Below are 20,378 nucleotides of genomic sequence, written 5' to 3'. Positions count from 1 at the left end.
TTTTCAACACATTCCCATATGTAGTGATCATGGATTGCACATACAAGACCAGCAAATACAAACTACCCTTGCTCGAGATTGTTGGCCTGACCTCCACGGATAAAACATACTCAATAGCATTCTGTTACATTGGCAGTGAGACCACAGAGGACTACATTTGGGCATTGGAGTGTATGAAGTCTCTGATTTCCGACCAATCCAGGTTGCCTAGAGTGATTGTGACGGACAGAGATCTTGCTTTATTGAGTGCTGCTTCACAAAGCCTTCCCACCACCACCCATTTACTATGCTTGTGGCACATCAACAAGTGTGTTTTGGCAAAGTGCAAAGAGTATGTTGGCACGGATGATTTTGCTCAAGAGGTTATGGACAAGTGGGCCGAATTGGTAGATGCCCCAACAGTTCCAGAATTTGAAGCTCATTGGATTGAATTGTTTAACATGTGCAAGCATAAACACAAGTTGAAATTTGCCACTTATTGTTCTACTACATGGTTGGTCCACAAGCAGAAATTTGCCAAGGCATGGACAAACCATGTGATGCATTTTGGAACAACAACAAGTAACAGGTACAAAAATTATGTTATGACTTGTTATATGTATTTCATTTCATAGATTATTACAGTATTAATTCTTACATGTGCGTTGTTGGTTTGCAGGGCTGAAGGTGCACATGTTAGCTTGAAGTTGATGTTGCGGAACAGTAAGGGTGACCTGGCCACATCATGGGATGCGTCACATAGTTTGACCACCAATCGCCACACTGAGATAGTAGCATCGTTTGAGCGCAGTATGAATAAAATTGATCACCTTTTCAAGACCCCTTTCTACACAAATATTAGGGGATTTGTGTCAATCAAATGCCTGAAACTCATTGATGCTGAACTGACAAGAATGTGAGCCTGCGGCGGCAGATGCGATTGCTTATTGAGAGAGACTCATGGACTACCTTGCGGTTGTCAACTTGCAGGTTACCGGTCAACCACTCTCCTCTCAACTACTTCCAATTATTTATATTTGTGATTCAATGTAACATGTCTGTGAACTTGCATATTATGAGAGGATTCCGTACGAGGCCATTCATCCATTCTGGAAGAGCCTAAGTTGGGAGCATGTACCTGTTGCAGATACTGGCAGCTCAGATATTTGCGGACTAAACCATGGAGAGATGCACCTAGAAGTTGAGGCACTGACACGTTATTTCCATTCTTTGGATACTGGAGGGCAGAGTTTGGTAAGGAGGAAGCTTCAAGCGATATATTGTCCTAAAAGGAGTACACTATGTACTCCTGAGCTTCGGATAAAGTCCAACCGCACTCCTAAGTTGAAGGAGAGCAAACAACCCAAGGGTCGAGCAATAGGATCCTTGACTCGTGATCCTTCAGCGTTTGAACTTACTGACAAGAAGATTAAAGAGGAAAAGAAGTCTTCACAACCAGCAAAGAGGAAGAAGCGTGTGAAGAAGTCTGATACAAGCCATTTCATGTGTAACTTTCCAGCCTTTCTCCATCCATATATTGGCACAATTACAGATGTTGAGGATGATGGTAACTGTGGCTATAGATCCATTGCTGCATTAATGGGGCATTCCGCCGGTCAGGACGGTTGGCCTTGGGTTAGGGCTACATTGATACAAGAACTTGAGACCAATGTGGTAATGTATAATAGGATGTGGGGCACAGATGTTGTTTATGGCTTACATAATCGTCTCACTCTTCCTATTGGTGACCCGGCCACCCCTGACAAATGGTTTCAACTGCCAGAGATGGGATACCTTGTTGCCACAAAGTACCAATTGGTTCTCGTATCCTTATCCTCTATGGGTTGTAACACATACTTTCCACTGATAGGAGCCGGCCCACGAGATGAGCATTCTGTTATAGCTATTGGACATGTGATAAATCACTGGGTACAGGTATATTTTGACCAAATACACTAATATTTTAGTTGCCTACTAGCTTGTCGATTAATTTTTGTATGTGGAAGTTATCTAATTTTATGGTTATTCTCTAAAATGCAGCTCCAATTAACTCCTGGACATCCTATGCCGACTATTGCTCCCCAGTGGGATTGGCACGCTGATCTTGCCTCCAAATACTGGCGCAACCTATATGGTCCACGTTTAGGCATGTATGATGCACAATTCCAAGCTTGGCTTGGTGCTTTTAGTGGTCATGCGGACTATGTGGACATCACCACAGATTGAATGTTCTTGTATTGTGTAATATTAATTTGTAAACTCTCTGTAATTTGGTAGAATGTGACCCTTATCACAGGTTGTTGTTAATGATGAAAATCTAGACATCATCGTAGATTGGCAGGTTCATGCGTGTACTTTTGGTAATGTTAATTTGATGCACTTTTGGTAATGTTAATTTGATGTACTTTTGGTAATGTTAATTTGATGTACTCTTGTCATTTTCATTTTCATTACCCTCCACCACCAACCCTGACATTACTCTCAACCACCAGCCCCAACCACTCTTCTACCATCCACCAGTACACCTTAAATGTTTTGACCGCACGCCTGAGCTATAAATATCTGTTGTGTCTTGCCTCTTCTTCTTACTCTTCATTCCTCATCTTCCTGTCTATTGTGTCTTGCCTCTTCTTATTACTCCTCATTCTACACGATGGAACAAGACCCAAATCCATTCCTCCGCCATTGCAAAGGTCAAAGCAACAACTCTGGCAGCTCTCGTTCTCTCATTCCTGGCCCGGCTGGCGCCATACAGGCTGCCATGTATGCCCGTAGATCCACCCCTAACACACCACTCATTCCGACCCAGGAAATCGTGAGGCGGGTGCTAGATCATGGATCAACCGAAACCGATCCTGATTTCAACTCACATGCTTGGCTATCAGCCCTGCAAGAGTGGGGAATAGCCACTCCGCTGGGCTCTCTGACAGCGAACGTTGAGAGGGTGGAGAATGTTGTTGCTGTTATCAAATCTTGCACTCCCAATGGGTTTGGAGATGCGAAAGTTACCCTCAAGGTATGTCTTGTCCTTGCTTTTGTAAGGCCTTGCTTTTGGTCCCCCCTTGACTAACCGTTCTAATTTACTTCTCAAACGATTTCAAAAATTTAGGACCCCACGGGTGCTGTTGATGCTAGCATCCACCGCAAGGCATTTACTCATAGTGAATTTGCGAATGACATAACTGTTGGATCTGTTCTCGTTCTCCAAAAGGTCTGAAACCTAAACATGAAACTTGCTTCATTTTTTGGACAGTTAAGCATGGTTTACTTAAAGTATACATTTCACATGCAGGCGGATGGAGACGGAGTAGCAGATGGGGATGGAGACGGAGCTGAAGCCTCTACCGCCTGAGTGGCTGCAATATGGTCGCCGCGCCTGGTAGAAGCATGCAAGCGCTCGTGTCGATCCGCTGGATCCTCACTAGTAGAAGCATGTCGTGACCTCTTCCTCCCGCCCTTCATTCTCGCTATCTGTGCAAAACAAACAAATTTAACAATACTTGTCATAATAAGTAAAGCATTTTCACATATGAGCATATCATTTGAGTCATTTTTTTACTTAATCAGGAAATTTCCAATCAATCGTTTAGCAACTAACCATAGGAAAAGGAAAATATAGAGAATTAGTTGTTAGTTTGCATGTGAATGTGATTAAATTAAATTTAGCTGTGTTAAGGTCAAGCAACCATCATCACAAGCAAACAAAAACAATAAACAACTTTCCTAATTACAACACATGAAGCATATGATTTGAGTGCTTAATCTTTTCCAATAAACAATAAACAATAAACAACTTTCCTAATCACAACACATCAAATCTATCTTGATCTTTTCCAATTCTCAACAAATCAGCAAAGTAATCCTGGAAGCTTAATACATGCCATGGTTAAATATTGGAAATAAATTTTGGAAGTCTGCACTGTCATACTGTCATATCGGAAAATCATTTTCCATTACCATATCGGAAAATCATTTTCCATTATCATATCGGAAATTGATTTTCCGATATTAAAGTAAACCCAGAAACAGACCCAAATGCACTCCACTCGTGCCCGTACTCGTTTCATGGAATTTCAGGCAACAAAACACAACAAAACCTACCTCTAATCATCAATCAACTACCCTAGTGTTCAACCATTGACCTAATTCAAACTTCAAATGTGAAAATCATTGAAATCAAAACTTACCTTTTGAATGTAATGGAATGGGTCTTTGTGGGAGCTTTGATGATGATTAGAACCGACCTTTGAGATGATTGAAGTGGTGGAACCGAGCTTTGAGAGAGATTGAAGAGGGTGTGATTTGGGGAGGGAAATTTGGGTTTTGAAAATAATGGGTTTCAAAACCCAAACTGTCGAGTTTATATGTCACGATCGGTAAATGATTACCCGTTATAGTGTCGGGTAATCATTTACCGTTATTAATCCTGGTTTTTTAGTAATTTCGCCCCTTCAGGTGGGGCGTGGGGCCTAAGGGGTGGGGTGTTAAACCCAAATCCCCAGGACACAGGTGTGAACTCCCAGCAGTCAGACACGTGCGCGCTCACTTAAGGACTGGGGCTGATGCAATCCACATGACCCACAACTCGAACACGCCTCAACACTGACGCGAACGCGACTAAAACAACCAAAAGCTCCTAAAATTCCAAGCATCAGGTCCGGCGCGAGTGCGCCTTAGGACCATAGCCTCACCCCTTCCCACTCATAAGGAAACCCACTTCCTTGCTTCTCTTCCGCACCGAGATTAAGCCTTCGCCGAACAACATCCTATGTAGTACCCCTTTTGCATGTTCCACCGTCATGGAGTTCGAAGAAGCTTCGGTGCATGTGCTCGAAAACGCATCCTCACCTCCGATATCCTCCACTACAACTTGAAATGTCAGCAATCGCATTTGAACTACTCTGTTGAAGAACATTTCTTGGGTTTCCCACTCTCCTCTCTTTTTATGCTATTTTTTTTGTATGATGACTCATTTATCATATTCATTTGAATGAAATTTATTATTTTTGTTTCCAACTCTTGTCTCCATTTCTGCTTTGATTTATTTGTGTTATTTTTTAATTTCTAGTTGTGTGTATATGAATGAACCCACCCGGTTCAACCTATCTCATTCAAATCGCAACCTGTAAAAAATGATACATACATCGGACGATTGCGGACTTGGGGCTTGGGGTGTTTTTAACTTGACGAAACTAACTTCGTCGGCTCGAAACCGCTCGCTGGACAATCCTAAAACATGGTGGTAATACCCTACAACAAGCGTGTCAAAAGTAAAGTTTTTGGCGAATAAGACCTAGTTCGGAAAACTATTTTTCCTATTAGGGGTTAAAGACCCTAAATACGGTAAATAGTCGCCAAATTGGGATGGTCCTTATATTGTTAGTCGAGTTAACCCTAGGGGAGCATATCAGTTAGCCAATATAAACAACGAATTAAAAAGAAGTCTAAACGACAAATACTACTATCCTTCCTTCTGGGCGTATTCAAATTCAAATTTGTTCATGACCACAGGCTGACCACCTAGCTAAAATCCCAAAATGGCAAAAGCGTTCAAAGCAAAGCAAGAAAACCCACACTTGAGAAGCCTTGTCATCATCTGTTTTCTTTCAGCCTTAGACACAATTAGTGTTCCTGGTCACCATCAGTCTCCTCATTAATAATGGCATCCATATGCACTTCTGCCTCGACTGCAACCAAGAACCACCATTATCCACTAACTCAATGCCGTAATTTTTTTTTGAGATTAGATCTGCAGGCAAAACCAATGGTCCGGTCATGCTCATGCGAACTTTTTTTCAGACCACATAGTCCAATCTAACGTGATTTGGCCAATCATTGTATTTGCTCATATCAGACCACAACATGTTTTTGAATCCCAAAACTTTTTTTCAGACCACATAGTCCAATCTAACGTGATTTGACCAATCATGTATTTGCTCATATCAGACCAAAACATGTATTTGAATCCCAAAAAGTAGACTTGAAGAGAAGAGGTCATCATGTGTGTACTTCAGCCATCAAAATGAGATAGGATCAGAAATAGAAATACGAGAGAAATGGGAAAGATGAAGAACAGAGAGAGAAGAAAACACAGATAAGAGTATTACTAATATCATTCAACATAGTACATCTATTGAGTCATGGGCCTGCTTATATAGAAGCACAAGAGACCCTTAAGACCCTGATTCTGAAATGCATGTGCATCAAAATGTTTCAATTTGTAAAATATTGAGTAAACTTGAAAAATAAAAGAATGAATTAGATATATATATTATTACAACAACAATGAGTTTCTACTTTCTAAGCTGAAATTTTGAAGGCAATGATGATATTGTCCTTGCCAGTCATGTATAATACAACAGATGAGGAAGAAGGCTAGACTTCAACGGAGTATCTCATTCATCATTCCCCTTGCCTTTTCCTTCGGAGACTTTAGTCACATCATATGCCGAGAGAAAGAAGGTGTTTTGATTTTTCTGCAAAAACCTGCAATGGATTTATTTATCAAACCAACAGCAACAAAACCTTATAGAGAACAGTTAAAATAAACTTATCACTAATGAGCCTGACAGAAAACAATGTATACCAGGTATATTTGCAAAAGTAGTACAAATATAAGTGAACATTGGAGAACTGGACATTTTTAATTTATTGTCATCATGAAATGATAGGTATATTTGCAACATTCTTTCTTTTCAAGGATAAATTAACAGGAGCCTGAGTTGAATAGGTACCTGATAGACCAACCTGCTCCAAAATAAAAACTACTAAAAAGCCTACTTTACAAAAAAAAATGTTGAAATTGAATTTCTTCTGGATATCAAGCAGGAAATTCACTTAAAAGCTAGTGTAATCATGAGCTTGTGCACAAGATTATGTAGACAGGGTGCATATATGACTATTTTAGTATTTTTGTCATTAACAACAGTATCTAAACTGAATGAGATGGTTTTCAGTTTTTACTTGAGAAAGTCGAGTAGTTTCTGCTGCAAGCGAGTCAATGTTTCCTCTTCAATGTTCACATAGGCCAAAAGCTCAGGTAATTTAACTGCCAGAAAAAGAAAAAATATATTATTGTTTTGCAGTAACACATACATGAAATTTTGTCAGGTATATGCATCATGGGTAATGTTCAAATGTTACCCCCGACCCCGTGGCCGTAACAGCAATATGCAACTGTCTACAATAATATTCCATCAATGTAATGGCTAGAAATACAAAAAATAACACATTAAGGGAATTGGACTTGGCATGTAAAACTACATACTTGCAACTAGCCAAGAAACCATTCAATACAAGACTTGAAAACTTTACAGGTGTATTAAAAATTCAGGTAACTTAATAAAGATGCCACAGAAAACTATAACTATTTAGCAGATAACACATTAATGGGGTAAAAACCTGAACTTAGTATTATTGCAACTAGCCATGAACATTAAGTTTGGAGATGTCAAAATTTAATGTTTTCATCAATAAACTGATAAAGCATTCATGATTCATCAAATACTAAATCAAATGAACTCACGAAAGAAAATATATCCCAAGACAAAACGCAAGAACTGGTGCTCACAGAGTATCCTCCTTTTAAGTATACACTTAGAAGTTAGAAGCAGCAAAAAGTAACAAACATACCAAAGAGGCGTAATAAATGTTCAGCTCCATATATGGTTGACGGAGATGCATTATCCACAACTAATTCACTATATTGCTTGCGTTCTTTCTTGTATAAGAGCATCATAGGCAATGCTTTATCAAAATAGCACCTTATTCCTTTCAAAATTTCTCCTATTGAATCAGCTGCCCTGTATTCAGACAAGTTGGACATGCCTTCAATTAGTATTAGTAAGGCGGCAGCATACATGCCAGAGTAGAAAAGGAGGAAGGAAATTTTTTTCATAATCAATAATTTCTTACAAGCTATCCTTCTTTGATTTGTATTCAAGGTACTTTGTAAGAATATCATCAATAGTTGGTGAGCGAGGAAGTTTTACAAGCTGCAGGAAGAATTATCAACACATGATTGCCTGGCTTGTGCATTAAAATAGGTTATAACTTTTGAAAGAGATGATAAAACAATAAAAAAGTTAAACAATTGTTAGACAAACATTCGCCAACCAATACAATGCCATCAAAAAACTGTGGAAGAGTTAATATGCCATCAAAAACATTTGTTAGACAAACAATTGTACATTGAAATAGGTTATAACTTTTGAAAGAGATAATTAAACAATCATTAGACAAACATTAGTCACATAAGAACCAATACAATGCCATAAAAAAAGCTTCGTAACCCAAAAAGATAAGCTGAGATATGCATTGTAGAGAATTTGAAAGAGGCAGCAAAGGCACAACATAATACAACCATAGAATTTAAGCGAAACAATTCCCTTAAATTTGCACAGAAAATAAAGCACAATATTTGCATTTAAATTTAAAGAATGATACCACAAGCTATATGCAAAAACTAAGCACATTGCATTTTGGGGTCAAGGAAGCCTAAACAAAAGAAAGCAATTTTGAGAAGAGGTTCATGAGTTAACCACAAGAGAAGAACCAGAACTGGTGTCTATGAAGTCATTGTCACACAACTCAGATTTCGTAGCACTCTTGTGGCATACTGCAGTCAGATAACTTCAAATTGCTGAGCGGCGCGTAAAACTGTACTAGCACATTATGATCCTTTAAATTTAAGGGGAAAAGGAACAACTTAACTCAAGGTTATATCTCTTTCAGGTTTCAGTCAGTGCATTAAATCTAACTTCAAAGAAACGTATTTTAAACATATCAGAGGATAACAACAAAAAAGAGTGAAATTAAGAGTTTACATTTACCTTATCTTGCTGAGTAACAAAGTCCCAATCATCAACGAGTTGTTTCTTTAATGTTGCAGGAATTTGAATCTTCACAAACTTTTCAATAGTTGCGCTTCCCTTCTAATAATTAGAATCACTCTTAGAAGAACATTAAAAACTCAAAAAATGGCAGCAAAACAGAGAAATTCAAATGAAATATCAAGCAAACAGGATGATATCTGCATTTCAAAGGAAACATAGAAGAAAGATTGAAATCCAATTTCCACCATATTATTACTACTTTCAGTTTTGGAGTTTTTTCATCAAAATACATGATATTTATTATGATAATTTTTCCTTATCATATTAAAGCAAGATGAAAGTAAAATTTATGATATGCAGAGAAATTCAATGCAGATGATGAATTTTTCCAAGATATTAGAGTAAAAGAATATGCTAGCAATACAATTAAACCACAATGTAAACCAAAGCCTTCTCGTTTGATCTAGTCACAAGTCCGGACACAGAAGAATTCTTATTACAACCTATATTGAACAAGAGAGAAGCAGACTCATCCTTGACACAGCCCCTTAGAATTTTACAGTACTTTAGAAAACTCGATTGGTTCTTCTTGAATTGTGGAACCCACTTTAAAGGGCTCGAATACATGAAATAGAAAAAGTAGGATCCTAGCTAATAATGAAAGAAATTATCAGATCCTATCTAACAAGGACAGAAATAATCAGATCCTAACTAATAAGGTAAGAAATAAAATATCCTTGTAACATGATCTGCTTATCACAGAAACAGAATAAATAAAAACTAAAAGAAATCAATCTTTTATTCCCCCACATTAATCTGCTTATTTCGTTTCTGATATGTGTGTGCCATAAAATCATCCATATCATTACCAAGCTTGTCAATCCCGGATAGCGGATGACCCAAAAAACACTGTAGTGGTATACCGCACAGCGGGATGGCCGCTACACTGAAGAAGGAGGAAGAAGAGGCTGGAGGATGCCGGAAAAGTCACTGAAAGATGCTGGAAGGTGGTCCAAGTGGCGGTGGTACAGGAGCAAGGGTCTAAGGGAGAAGAAAGGCGGCAGTGCAAAACGGAAGTCTTTTTAGGGGCCACCAAAATTACCCCCAACTAATAGAACCGAAAAACCAAAAACACCCCCAACTAATAGAACTGAAATCCAAAAAATACCCTGAACTAAAAAACCTAAATGTTCTAATTGTTAGGATGGCATTTTTTATTTTCTTGAACCTTCTCTCTCAAAGAACATTTCCCTGTAGCAGAGATATAGCATCGCGGAGGCTGCGATTTTGGCTGCTAAATCGGCTGTGACGGCCACGATCCTGAACCGCACTGCTATAGGCGCCGCTGTCACACGCGATCTTCACTCTGCCCTGCACCACTACTATCTTGCGCTAATAACATTTCTAATTATGAATCCCCTCCTCGACATTGAGCTTGTCCTCAAGGTCAAATTTTTAATGTGCATCACTAACACGTTAAGGGGTTCCCACGTAGCAGCATCCCCAACCCATTGCACAAACTCCTAGTGCTTGGTGCCAAGGGTGATTCTACTTTGAAGAATAGCTAGAGGAATTGACAAGGCCTAGCCATAATAGACTAATAGCATCTGGTGGTGGACCCTTGTACTCTAAGAAGAGCAACATGGAACACATTATGTATGCGACTCTATGAGGGAAGTGACAGTTTGTAAGCAATAGGCCAACTTTGGCCAAGACCTGGAAAGGGCTGAAAAACTTTGGAAGTAGATTGTGACGCTTCTGTTTAGCTATGGCGAACCGATGGTATGGCTGCAACTGCAACCAGACCTAATCCCCAACTGCGAACTCAAATCTCTATGCCCGGAATGTTACGCAGTTTTCATTTGTTGCTGGGCTTGCATGAGACTATTGCGAGTACTCTGTCCTTGAGGACTTGATCAACAACTTCAATTCGGGATGACACACCTAAAAAAGAAAGGAGGCGTGGGGGTGCTCTGCCATAAACAAATTGGGAGGGGGTGGTGGCAAGGGCTGTATGAAATGAAGTGTTATAGCAATATTCAGCCCAAGGTACCTAATCCACCCACGGACGCGGTGATCACTAGTGACGCAGCAAAAAAATGAATATTTCCTCCATCAGATCCAGCATAAAAAGCCTGTGCAGGGGAGGTTCGATGTTTTATAGGAGTAGCATAGGAAGAGAGAGTAGCAAATCCAGGTGGAGGAGGATACATAGGAGCTTGAACCTATGTTGAAGTAGGTGAGGTTAGGGATGAGGAAGGCCTTAGTGAATAGGAGGATGGCGGACGTTGACTAGTGTAAGAAGGATAACCAGAAGATGATTGAGGATAATGGCGATAATAACAAACTTGCATCATGTACAAGAAAATGTCAGATCTGGCATGGGTCGTTGAATCTACCACCAAAACATTCACCTCGCCCTCAAAAATGGCCAAATTGACCTCCACGGCCTCTGGAGAAATCACCACCAGGGCTATAACCAGCCTAAGGCACTGCTGGCTTGTGAGAAGGCATATGCTGAGCCTGATTCACAGATTGAGAAAACTACGAAATTGAGGAAGGAACATTTCCTCCTTGTGTGAGATTAACAAATAAGGATTCTGTGACAGCATCCTTCTTTGATTTTTCAAGGAGCACCTTGTAGGATAGAAGTTGAGCATCCAACTCACTCACAGAGGTAACATCAGGTCCATAATTCAAAGCAACAATTACATGATTGAAAGAAATAGGATCCAGGCTAATAATGAAAGAAATCATCAGATCTTATCTAATAAGAAAAGAAATAATCACATACCAACTAATAAGGAAAGAAATAAAATATTGTTCGAACAAAGTCTGTCTATCACCGAAAAAGAATAAATAAAATTTAAAAGAAATCCATCTTTTAATTTTATTCCCCCTCATTATTTTACTTATTGTGCGTCTCAAAAAAGCATCCATATCACAAACCTCAGCTCCGGAATCACTCTTTCGTTTCTTCCCTTTTGACACTGCAGAGTTCAACATTTCAAACTTATTAGTACACACAAGTTGTAATATGGCAAGCAGATATGAAATTAAACTAATCAATAACAACACTGCTCAAACAAGAGAATTTGAGAGGTCCAACTTGTTAATTACGGCACTTAATGTAAGGAAAATGAAGGCCAGATGGTGCTCATGGAGTTAGGCTTTTTTATCGAATAAGAAAAAAATATTGGCTAGCCTATGCCAAGCCTGAAAAAATGAGATGGCTCAAGGCCTAATAAGAATTTTTCAAAAACCAAACAAAAACAACAAATGAAGATTTTTTACATAAATATGCACATAAAAAATAAAGAACAAGTTACTTTTATGTGAGAAGAAACTTATATATTGAAAATTAAAGAAAATGAATATAATCGGTTAAATAAAAAAAATTACACTACAGGTTGATTTGGATCAAATTTATTCACCTGGGCTGGCCCAAATTATAGTTATAGTAAACAATTGAGGCCCAAATAAGAGGCCAGGTATTTACCAGGCATCAAACTTAATAACGGCCTCTCCTCTAATGAAGGGTAACGTCATTTATCATATTAAACTTAAAGCAGTTGAGGTTTCTATACAAAGATCTAAATAACAAGGGAGATATTGCAGTTATAGGATTTAAATAGCTAAAATATTTAGTAGATTGGGATGTGCAGGCATTGACGACCCAAATGTATTAACTATAGTTGAAATAACAAAAATTGAAGCTAAATGCACCATCAATAATTTTGTGAAGGCAACAAGTAATGGTAATTGATACCTTAGAAAAGGATTAACATGGGCAAGAAAGATTGATGCCAAACAATATAAAGGCTTTCTTAATTTGCAAATTTCTCTCCTTAACAAGCAGTCATAGCCCTCTTATTATGTGAATATTGTTGCTTTTTTTCATGGATATATAGGTAAGAATGTTTTCGTGTAGATTAAATTATTAATTCAACAATCAGGTAGTATATAATAAGCAGCAAGGGGGGCAAATTTTTCATTCAGATATTAATTCCAAAATGCTCTAAGTCTAATTCTTGAAACAGTTGTTACTTGTGGAATACTGGAATCTGATATAAACCTTTAAGATGATAAGATAAGATGCAATAGAAATTCAATCATAGAGATCATGAAGAAAAAAGTCAAATAAAATAGGAAAATGAAAGATGAAATTGGAGAAGTATAATAAATACCATTACTCTTGATGTCCTCTTTATCCACTTTGGCATCTACAGAATCCAAAGCAAATGTAAAATTATTAAGCTAATAAAATGAAGAATTCTAACCACAATCTTTCCAAGTCTAACAGTTCAGGAAAAATAGCAGAATGAAGATTTAGTACCTGTGCAACTGCACAAACATATTGTCAAGTATTTAAAAACAGGGGGAAATTGATTTCAATAGAATAACACACTATATAAGGTTGCATAATCTGTAAAAATCTCAGAAGCAGTTTAAAAAATGTTTCACTGCTTGTACCGAAGGTCTAGGATTAATTTCAGGCAAAAGTGACACTCAGATTGATTTTCCCAGTAGTTGGAAGGGAGTCAAACATACTTTTGTATGCTATTAAAACAAGCTATATTATATGCGCTTATACTAGTATTTTTCATCCCAGCACCTGATAAATATAGATTTCTATCTCACAGTTCTTTTCACTTTGAAAAGCCAGATATCCTTTACCCAATACAAAACAACCACTTATATACATACTATCTCTTGTACCAGATTTATAGTAATGTGAATGTACAGAAGATTTACCAAAATTCTCTCTCTCTAGAATTCTAATACTGTGAAACTCTCAAAAAAACGAACCAAAATGGAAAATAAATGTTTAAGGTGTCCACATCTGCAACTGATATATATCAGATATAAGCAACGAGCTTTTAGTAAAAAGAGAGACAAAACAATTGAATGCACAACCAAAATATTCTAGAGAGAATAATGAATAGCTAACTTTATATAATTTCAATCATGAATTAGGGGACTCCAGAACCCCTTGCCAAAAGAGAGGCTCATTATGTACAAACTAGAAAAACAAAAGCTTCAAGTAACTGTAACAATTACTTACCCATAGAATTTTTAGCCTTTCCTTGAGATGAGCGTCCAGACTTAGCATTCTTTTCTGCACTTGCCTTCTTGTCTTGGGCCAGCTGTTTCCTTACATTTTCTTCAGTATATTTCTTTAATCGGGGCTCGGGCACCCATTCGTCCCAACTGTTGGAAATATGTTGAAGCCATGATAAAGATTTTGTGAAACCTTTTAGATGTGATTGATAGTAAACATTTATGGTGACATAACCACAATAAGACTAAGATGATTCTCTCCAAAAACTATAGATTAATCATTACAAGAGCCTACAAAAAAATTGCCAACAAGTTCCCAAAAGTACCTTAACATGACTCTGCTTCTTACTTAATGATTTTTACCAATTTTAGGTCACACAAGAACAACTTTAGTATTTCAGAACATGTCTTGTAAAATTAAAAATTGGAAAATAATCATTAAGACAGTCATTGTATCTCTGTTACTTGAAATAAAATTAACGAAAAGAGAAGAAACTCACTTTTTATTCCACCCCTGCAAAATAGAAAGCAAAGCAACCAAAAAGTCAATAGTATATCCTGTAATCACTAGTCACATTTTAACAATCAAAGTGATCGAATTTTTCAAATCTGTCAAAGCTAACATATTACTGTAAATTAAAAATGAGGTAACCGATATTGGTGACTTAAGTCCTTAAAAATGATCTATGTGGAAGGAATATCACAGTTGAACTTACAAGGTAGTGAACAAAGTATTTCCATTCTTTGTTTCTGATCTCAGCCTTCTGCACCTGATGATCAAAACATGCAGTAAATTAGATCATTATCACAAGAAGACTACAGGCAGAAAGTATAGAACACACTTTGCCAAGATAGTAATGAATTAGTAAGAAGCTTTGAATTATGTATGCATGATAGAAGAAGGCATAAATTGAAAGAACTTTAAAAATAATGTCAATAAAAAATCATACAGTAATCCAATATTGTCTAATGGCATGAAAAGTGATCATACAAATCCCAGGATCAAAGATTAAATAAATCACAACAATAAAATCAACACCAAAATTTTACAGATTAAACTAAACAAAATGCTATGGCAAGAGCAGCGTAAAACGCAAGTAAGTGAGAATTACATAGCGAAATATGCGGCTCCACTAATGTGACTTAGGTCTGTGGGCAATCAAAGATTCTTTTGCTATCCAACATAACGAAATACAGAGACAACCCTTTAGCATACATGCAATGGTGCCTGAAAAAACCCTTTAACAGCCCTAACCCACAAACCGGTTCCAAAAAAGAGAAACATATCTGCTTCCAACACTGACCTCCTAATTTTTTTTCTCTAACATTACAATCTCCAAGAAATCAGATCGGTACACAAACCGGATTGACCACCAACAAAAATTCAAGCATCTCAACACAAGAGAAATTAGGGAAAATGATGAAAACCATTAAAAAATGACATTTCAAAACTTATCCTTCACGAGAAAAGCATAGAGTCACAATTCAGGCACTACATGAAGAAAATTGGCTATTCAAACGAAAAAATTTCAAATAAGAGCACGAAAACGCAAGCCAAATCCCTAACATACAAAAAAAAAACCTAGCGCAGAACGGTTACTGAACAGTGATGAACTGCAAAGTTTCAGTTTCATAACCGCCACTGGAATTGACAAATTCAAGACAAGAAACATCCAGAAGAAGAGGCAAATCGAGACAACAAAGCATTTCAAGAAGAAATTTGCGCAAAAAATTGGAAAAGGGAGAGAGGCAAGAGGTACCTTGGCTTCGTAGAAGCGAGAAACATGGTGGGCGAGCACTTTCTCGCCCTCGGTGTAGATGGGGGGTTTGGAGGGCTGAACGTCGCCGTCGCCGGCGGAGGCGTCGCCGGAGGTGGCGGAATCGTCCTTGGATGAGTTACCCATGGCGGAGTTGGAACGAGAAAAATGAAGTGGGCGGGAACCGGGAAACCACACGCTTTGTTCGAGAAACAGTGAAGTGACTCAATTTGGGACTCAACAACTGACTTTAGGGGGAGTTTTGGATTTTTGGATATTCACTCGCTCGCGTTCACGCGCTCGACGGTTTTCGGCTTGAGTGTATGTCTTGGGTTGGGCCAAGCCGAATGCAAGGCCCACTCCCAAACTCCATTTTGACAAAAAAAAAACTCAAAATTAATTAATTTTTGAGAAAAATGATGATGCACCAACAGTGTAAAGTTTTTTTACACCATCAACCAATAAGATTTTAAGGATATGTCACGTCAATTAATAAAATTAAATAAAAAGATAGATTTTCTCACATTCTTGAAATGTGATTGGTTGACGGTGTATCAATGCATAGAAATTAAACTCTTAATTTTTTATAATATTCATAATATCTTGCTTGACAAAGTATTAGTGCAATTTTCTCCTTATATAGTCATATTCACGTTCTCGAATAATAACACAAGTGGTAAGAGTTATGAGACGTATGAGTTAGGTGTGAGAGGTCCAATGATCAATTCCTAGAATGTGCAATTTATCTTTCTGATGTACCAAACAAAAAAATCTTAATAACATGATAAAATATGATATATTAATTTAAGTAATAAATTCCAAACCTTTTTATGAGAATAGTAATCATTAAAAACCCGACACGGCAAAGTTCCTAGAAAAAAACTAAGCACGACAAAGGAGACAATCATTTCCCAAAGCTAAACTAAGCAAACAATGGTAACCACCAAACGAAGAAGAAAAAGATATGGATTCCGAATGGTAAGTGCAAAGGGTCACAAGCAAGTAAATCAGCTACAAATTGAACTCCCTTGGAGTGTGAGTAAACTTGATTCCTTCATGAATAATGGTTTCTTGGCCAATGAGACCAATAATATCCCCGTAACGAAGGATCAAATCGCAATGAGTTAGACCAACTGAATTGCCTCCAAACAATCGCTCCTGATCACAACTTGCGGTAAGGTATATTCTAGTATAGTATGTATAGTTGTATGGATAGCACAAAGTTCAGTGCAGAGGGGGTTAGAGGTACCCAGGTTGTTACAAATGCTCGTGGTCCACTCGTCGTTATCATCTCAATGAACTCCTCCACAACTAGTAGTATTACCGCTCTTAATAGTCCTATCGACATTGAACGTGAAGCAAGTAGCCTGCATTTGGCTTCAACCATCGCTTATTGTTGTGACCTTCGGCATTAGATTCTCCAATAGTTGTTTGAGCCACCATGTTTGAGCCGGTTTAGAAAAACTAATGTTGTTTCAGTTCTATTATTTGTTGCGGTTTCTTGTTGTTCCGTTGACTCTTAAGCCATAAGTGTCGACGACATTGTAGCCGACTCATAAGGGTTTGCTCTTAAGCATACACCATAAGGGCGACATGCATGACTTGGTTCAGGAACATACCACCCTAGTCCAATTGGAAAAATGTTCGAGCGGGCCATACAAAGGGCTGAGATGAAACACATAAAGCATGACGACACGAAGTCAATCATGCCCCCGAAAGCTCCACTTAAGGATTTCACCTACATCTATGGAAACATTGGACACAAATACCGACCTTAAAAATATAGGTTCTATTGTTCATTTACATAACATGATATTCATTCTTAGCATTACTTGAGTTCTTCTAAGTCTCATGAATTCTCTCCTTACTCACTCACTGAGTACTTGAGCGTTAGAGTCTCTTTTGCAGGCACTTTCGATGTTCAACGCTAGCACCACCACACTCTCAAGTGAGTCACAGCCGAGCACCGTCGTCGAGTCTAAGGAGAACGACAGTCCTAACTCTCAGAAGAATTAGATGCCAGGGACACTTGTATTGGAAGCACTCACTAGGCCTATCCATTCGATGACTGTCTTCGGTACAACAATCATCTTCCCCAAGAGTCCACCTTTACGTGATAAACAACACAAACACACAAACATATGCGTCCATTTGGTTTTTATAACGGCACAAACTTAGAAAATAATTTATTAGTGAATCGAAAAGTGGTTTTTTAAAAACAAAATTGATTTCTAAGAAGGGTAAAGAAAGAGCTAGGCGAATATGTCAAACTTTGAAAGAGAGTTGCTTTCATAAGTGATCGGGAAGATCACGGGGTGCTGGGGCAGTCAGGAAGGCAGTAGGACTGGCGTGCTGGCGAGCTGGGCGATCCTGGGAGGGGCTCCTGCAAGGGACTCCAATGCCAAAGTGAGTAGGGGAATCGAGTAAGTGAGTAGTGAGGTGAAGAGAATAACGTACCTTGGAGTGGATGTGTTGCCCCCCTTATATACACGCAGGGATATTAGGGTTGGAGCCATGCAACGTCATGCATGGTCCGTACCGGTGGGCTAAGGGTCGTTGGATCCTTCTGCTCCTTCTGTTGTTTCCAGTGATCCAACGACTTAGATTACCTCGGGACTCACCTTCCAACCACCCTACTTTTGTAGGGTGGTGGGCCTAGGTCAACCCCTAGGTGGTGGGGTCCAGGTTCCTGGGTCAGGGGAGGATGCCGTCCTGCTTGTGGTACAGGGCCCGGACATCCTACCCCGGTCAACCCCTTGGGACCTTCCCCGGGTAACCCTGATCGGGCACTGACCCTTCAGGGTGACCGGTCGTCCCTTTGCGCGCTCTGCCCGTCCCAGAACAATAAGCAAAGGAAACTATAGGGTTTATGCAATGAACCTATTTACTCCTCAACCCAAAGTTAAAATGGTTGCAACATGTTCCGGGAACCCTGACCGGGGACGGACAGGGGACCTAGGACAGGGCTGGACCCACCAAAAGTCCCAGATAAGGGGCCGTTTGGGGGAGGCCAAGAGCCCCCTACTCCCGAGCCCCACCACTAAGGGTGAGGACAAGGAACCCGGGGCCCACTACATAGGGGTTGACCTAGGCCAACTACCCTAGGAGTAGGTTGGCTGGTGCAGATCCGTAGGGCCCCCCAGACCGTTGGATCACTGTTCCTCTGCAGGGGATCCAACGGTGATCCATGCCCCCATGTACGAGCCATGCATGACGTTGCATGGCTCCAACCCTAATCCTGCCTCTCCTATATAAAGGGAACACTCCTTCTATCTAAAGGTAACGTATTCTCTCCAATTTCACCATTCTTACAACTCCCCTCACTGACTTTAGCATCGGAGTGTCTTGCAGGAGCCCCTCCCGGGACCTTGCCTACTTGGAGCGCCTTCAACACGTCCAGATCCATCCTCTCCTACCCCTTGTCAACGGGTAGCTTGATGTCTCCCAGATCACAACAATTAAAAACAAAATATACGGTTGCCATGAATTAAATTTGTAAGAAACCTAACTTGGGTCCATTTGAAAATAAAATGACATAAAAAACAGTCTCATATTAGATGACTGCAGTGATTGCTTTAAAAGCGGCAAGCAATTCGGTCTATGTAGTCTGTTATGCTTGATTCTTTACATTCACCAAGAACTATCAAAAGCACAATTTGTTACTGGTGTCTCGAGGTATTACATAAGGAATAGTGAAGTGAAAAAAAAAAGAATTAATTGTAGACAAAAGGAATTAAGGAATGAATGAATCTTAAACTTGCTTGCAAGCAAGACAAGGCGGTGTCACTAAACTGAAGGGTGCAGAGAACACATTAGTGTCCTTTCCCCCCAGGGGATGGACCAGAGTTCTTAATCCCTCCAAGAGTGTAACTGTTGGTAAATTCATGACCCTTCCCTCCGGAACTAGGACCCGAATCCTTAATCCCTCCAAGGGTGTCACTGTTGGTGAATTTGTGACCCACACCAGGGCTTGGTCCAGATTGCTTGATTGCTCCCAATCCCACAGATAACCAGTCAAAGAAATCTTCCACTTCTCCTCCGGCAGCTGAGTTTCCTCTCTCAACTACACTCAGTGGACGATCTTCTAAGACCATTAAGGCATGGTTCATAAAGAGGAAGAGAACTAAGAAGGCCTGAGTTTTGAGGATGGTGCTTGTCATCTTTTTTGAAGTTGAAAACAGAGGAAGGCAATTAGAGAATATTGCAAATTTTGGGTCTTTGTGAAGAAGGAAGTTTATGAATGATGTACTTGTGCAGCATGAAGTCCTTTTTATAGCATGGTAAGCATGGATGGTTAATTATTAGCATTTGGTGTGTCTTGACTCAAATGTATATTCTGGTGGGCACGTTCAAACGTGGAAGATGACCTGAAATAAATGGTTTTATATATTCAAACTTCAAAAAATCGTCAGCATACTAATTTTCCCATGGAGGAAACATCTTAGGAGGTTCTGATTTCACAAATTCAATTTAGATTTTAGTTCCGGTGAAAAAAAGTGCATATAAGAGTAGTTATTCAAGAAATAGAGTATACTTATTGAAGTAAAGAGAAATAAATAAATAAATGGTCTTTATCTATTCAAAACTTCAAAAATCGTCAGCATGCTAATTTTCCCATGGAGGAAACATCTTAGGAGGTTCTGATTTCACAAAATCAATTTAGATTTTAGTTCTGGTGAAAAAAAAAGGGTATATAAGAGTATAGTTATTCAAGAAAGAGTATCCTTATTGAAGAAAAGAGAAAAAA

The 20,378-nt window shown here is 38.9% G+C and overlaps 2 protein-coding genes across 2 annotated transcripts; one reads left to right on the top strand and one right to left on the bottom strand.

Annotated features, from left to right (window-relative positions):
* The first annotated feature begins 1,246 nt into the window (after positions 1-1,246).
* Positions 1,247-2,287, top strand: LOC130714533 (uncharacterized). The gene is made up of 2 exons (XM_057564441.1): positions 1,247-1,914; positions 2,020-2,287. The coding sequence occupies exons 1-2, from the start codon at positions 1,483-1,485 to the stop codon at positions 2,203-2,205; spliced, it is 618 nt and encodes a 205-aa protein (XP_057420424.1). The 5' UTR covers positions 1,247-1,482; the 3' UTR covers positions 2,206-2,287.
* A 3,773-nt stretch (positions 2,288-6,060) lies between these two features.
* LOC130711941 (protein MRG1) lies at positions 6,061-15,867 on the bottom strand. Its single transcript, XM_057561734.1, has 11 exons — positions 15,635-15,867; positions 14,591-14,644; positions 14,375-14,388; positions 13,879-14,024; positions 13,001-13,036; positions 11,763-11,803; positions 8,811-8,912; positions 7,894-7,973; positions 7,612-7,781; positions 6,943-7,027; positions 6,061-6,465 (listed from the first exon to the last, which is right to left on the bottom strand). Exons 1-11 carry the CDS (start codon positions 15,776-15,778, stop codon positions 6,375-6,377), a joined length of 963 nt encoding a protein of 320 aa, XP_057417717.1. The 5' UTR covers positions 15,779-15,867; the 3' UTR covers positions 6,061-6,374.
* Between the last annotated feature and the right edge of the window lie 4,511 nt (positions 15,868-20,378).

Source organism: Lotus japonicus, chromosome 4 (assembly GCF_012489685.1).
Source record: "Lotus japonicus ecotype B-129 chromosome 4, LjGifu_v1.2".
NCBI lineage: Eukaryota > Viridiplantae > Streptophyta > Magnoliopsida > Fabales > Fabaceae > Lotus > Lotus japonicus.
Note: the sequence above shows the minus strand (reverse complement) of the source record. Positions and strands in the feature narration are given on the sequence as shown.

What these genes read in the sequence shown, in the direction of transcription:
- LOC130714533 (XM_057564441.1), top strand. Translation starts at nt 1,483, where the DNA reads ATGTGTAACTTTCCAGCCTTTCTCCATCCATATATTGGCACAATTACA. An exon ending in TGATAAATCACTGGGTACAG is followed by an intron (nt 1,915 to 2,019) that starts GTATATTTTGAC and finishes TCTAAAATGCAG; the next exon opens with CTCCAATTAACTCCTGGACA.
- LOC130711941 (XM_057561734.1), bottom strand. Translation starts at nt 15,778, where the DNA reads ATGGGTAACTCATCCAAGGACGATTCCGCCACCTCCGGCGACGCCTCC. An exon ending in CTCGCTTCTACGAAGCCAAG is followed by an intron (nt 14,645 to 15,634) that starts GTACCTCTTGCC and finishes TTTGATCATCAG; the next exon opens with GTGCAGAAGGCTGAGATCAG. An exon ending in AAATCAAAGAAGGATAGCTT is followed by an intron (nt 7,782 to 7,893) that starts GTAAGAAATTAT and finishes GTCTGAATACAG; the next exon opens with GGCAGCTGATTCAATAGGAG.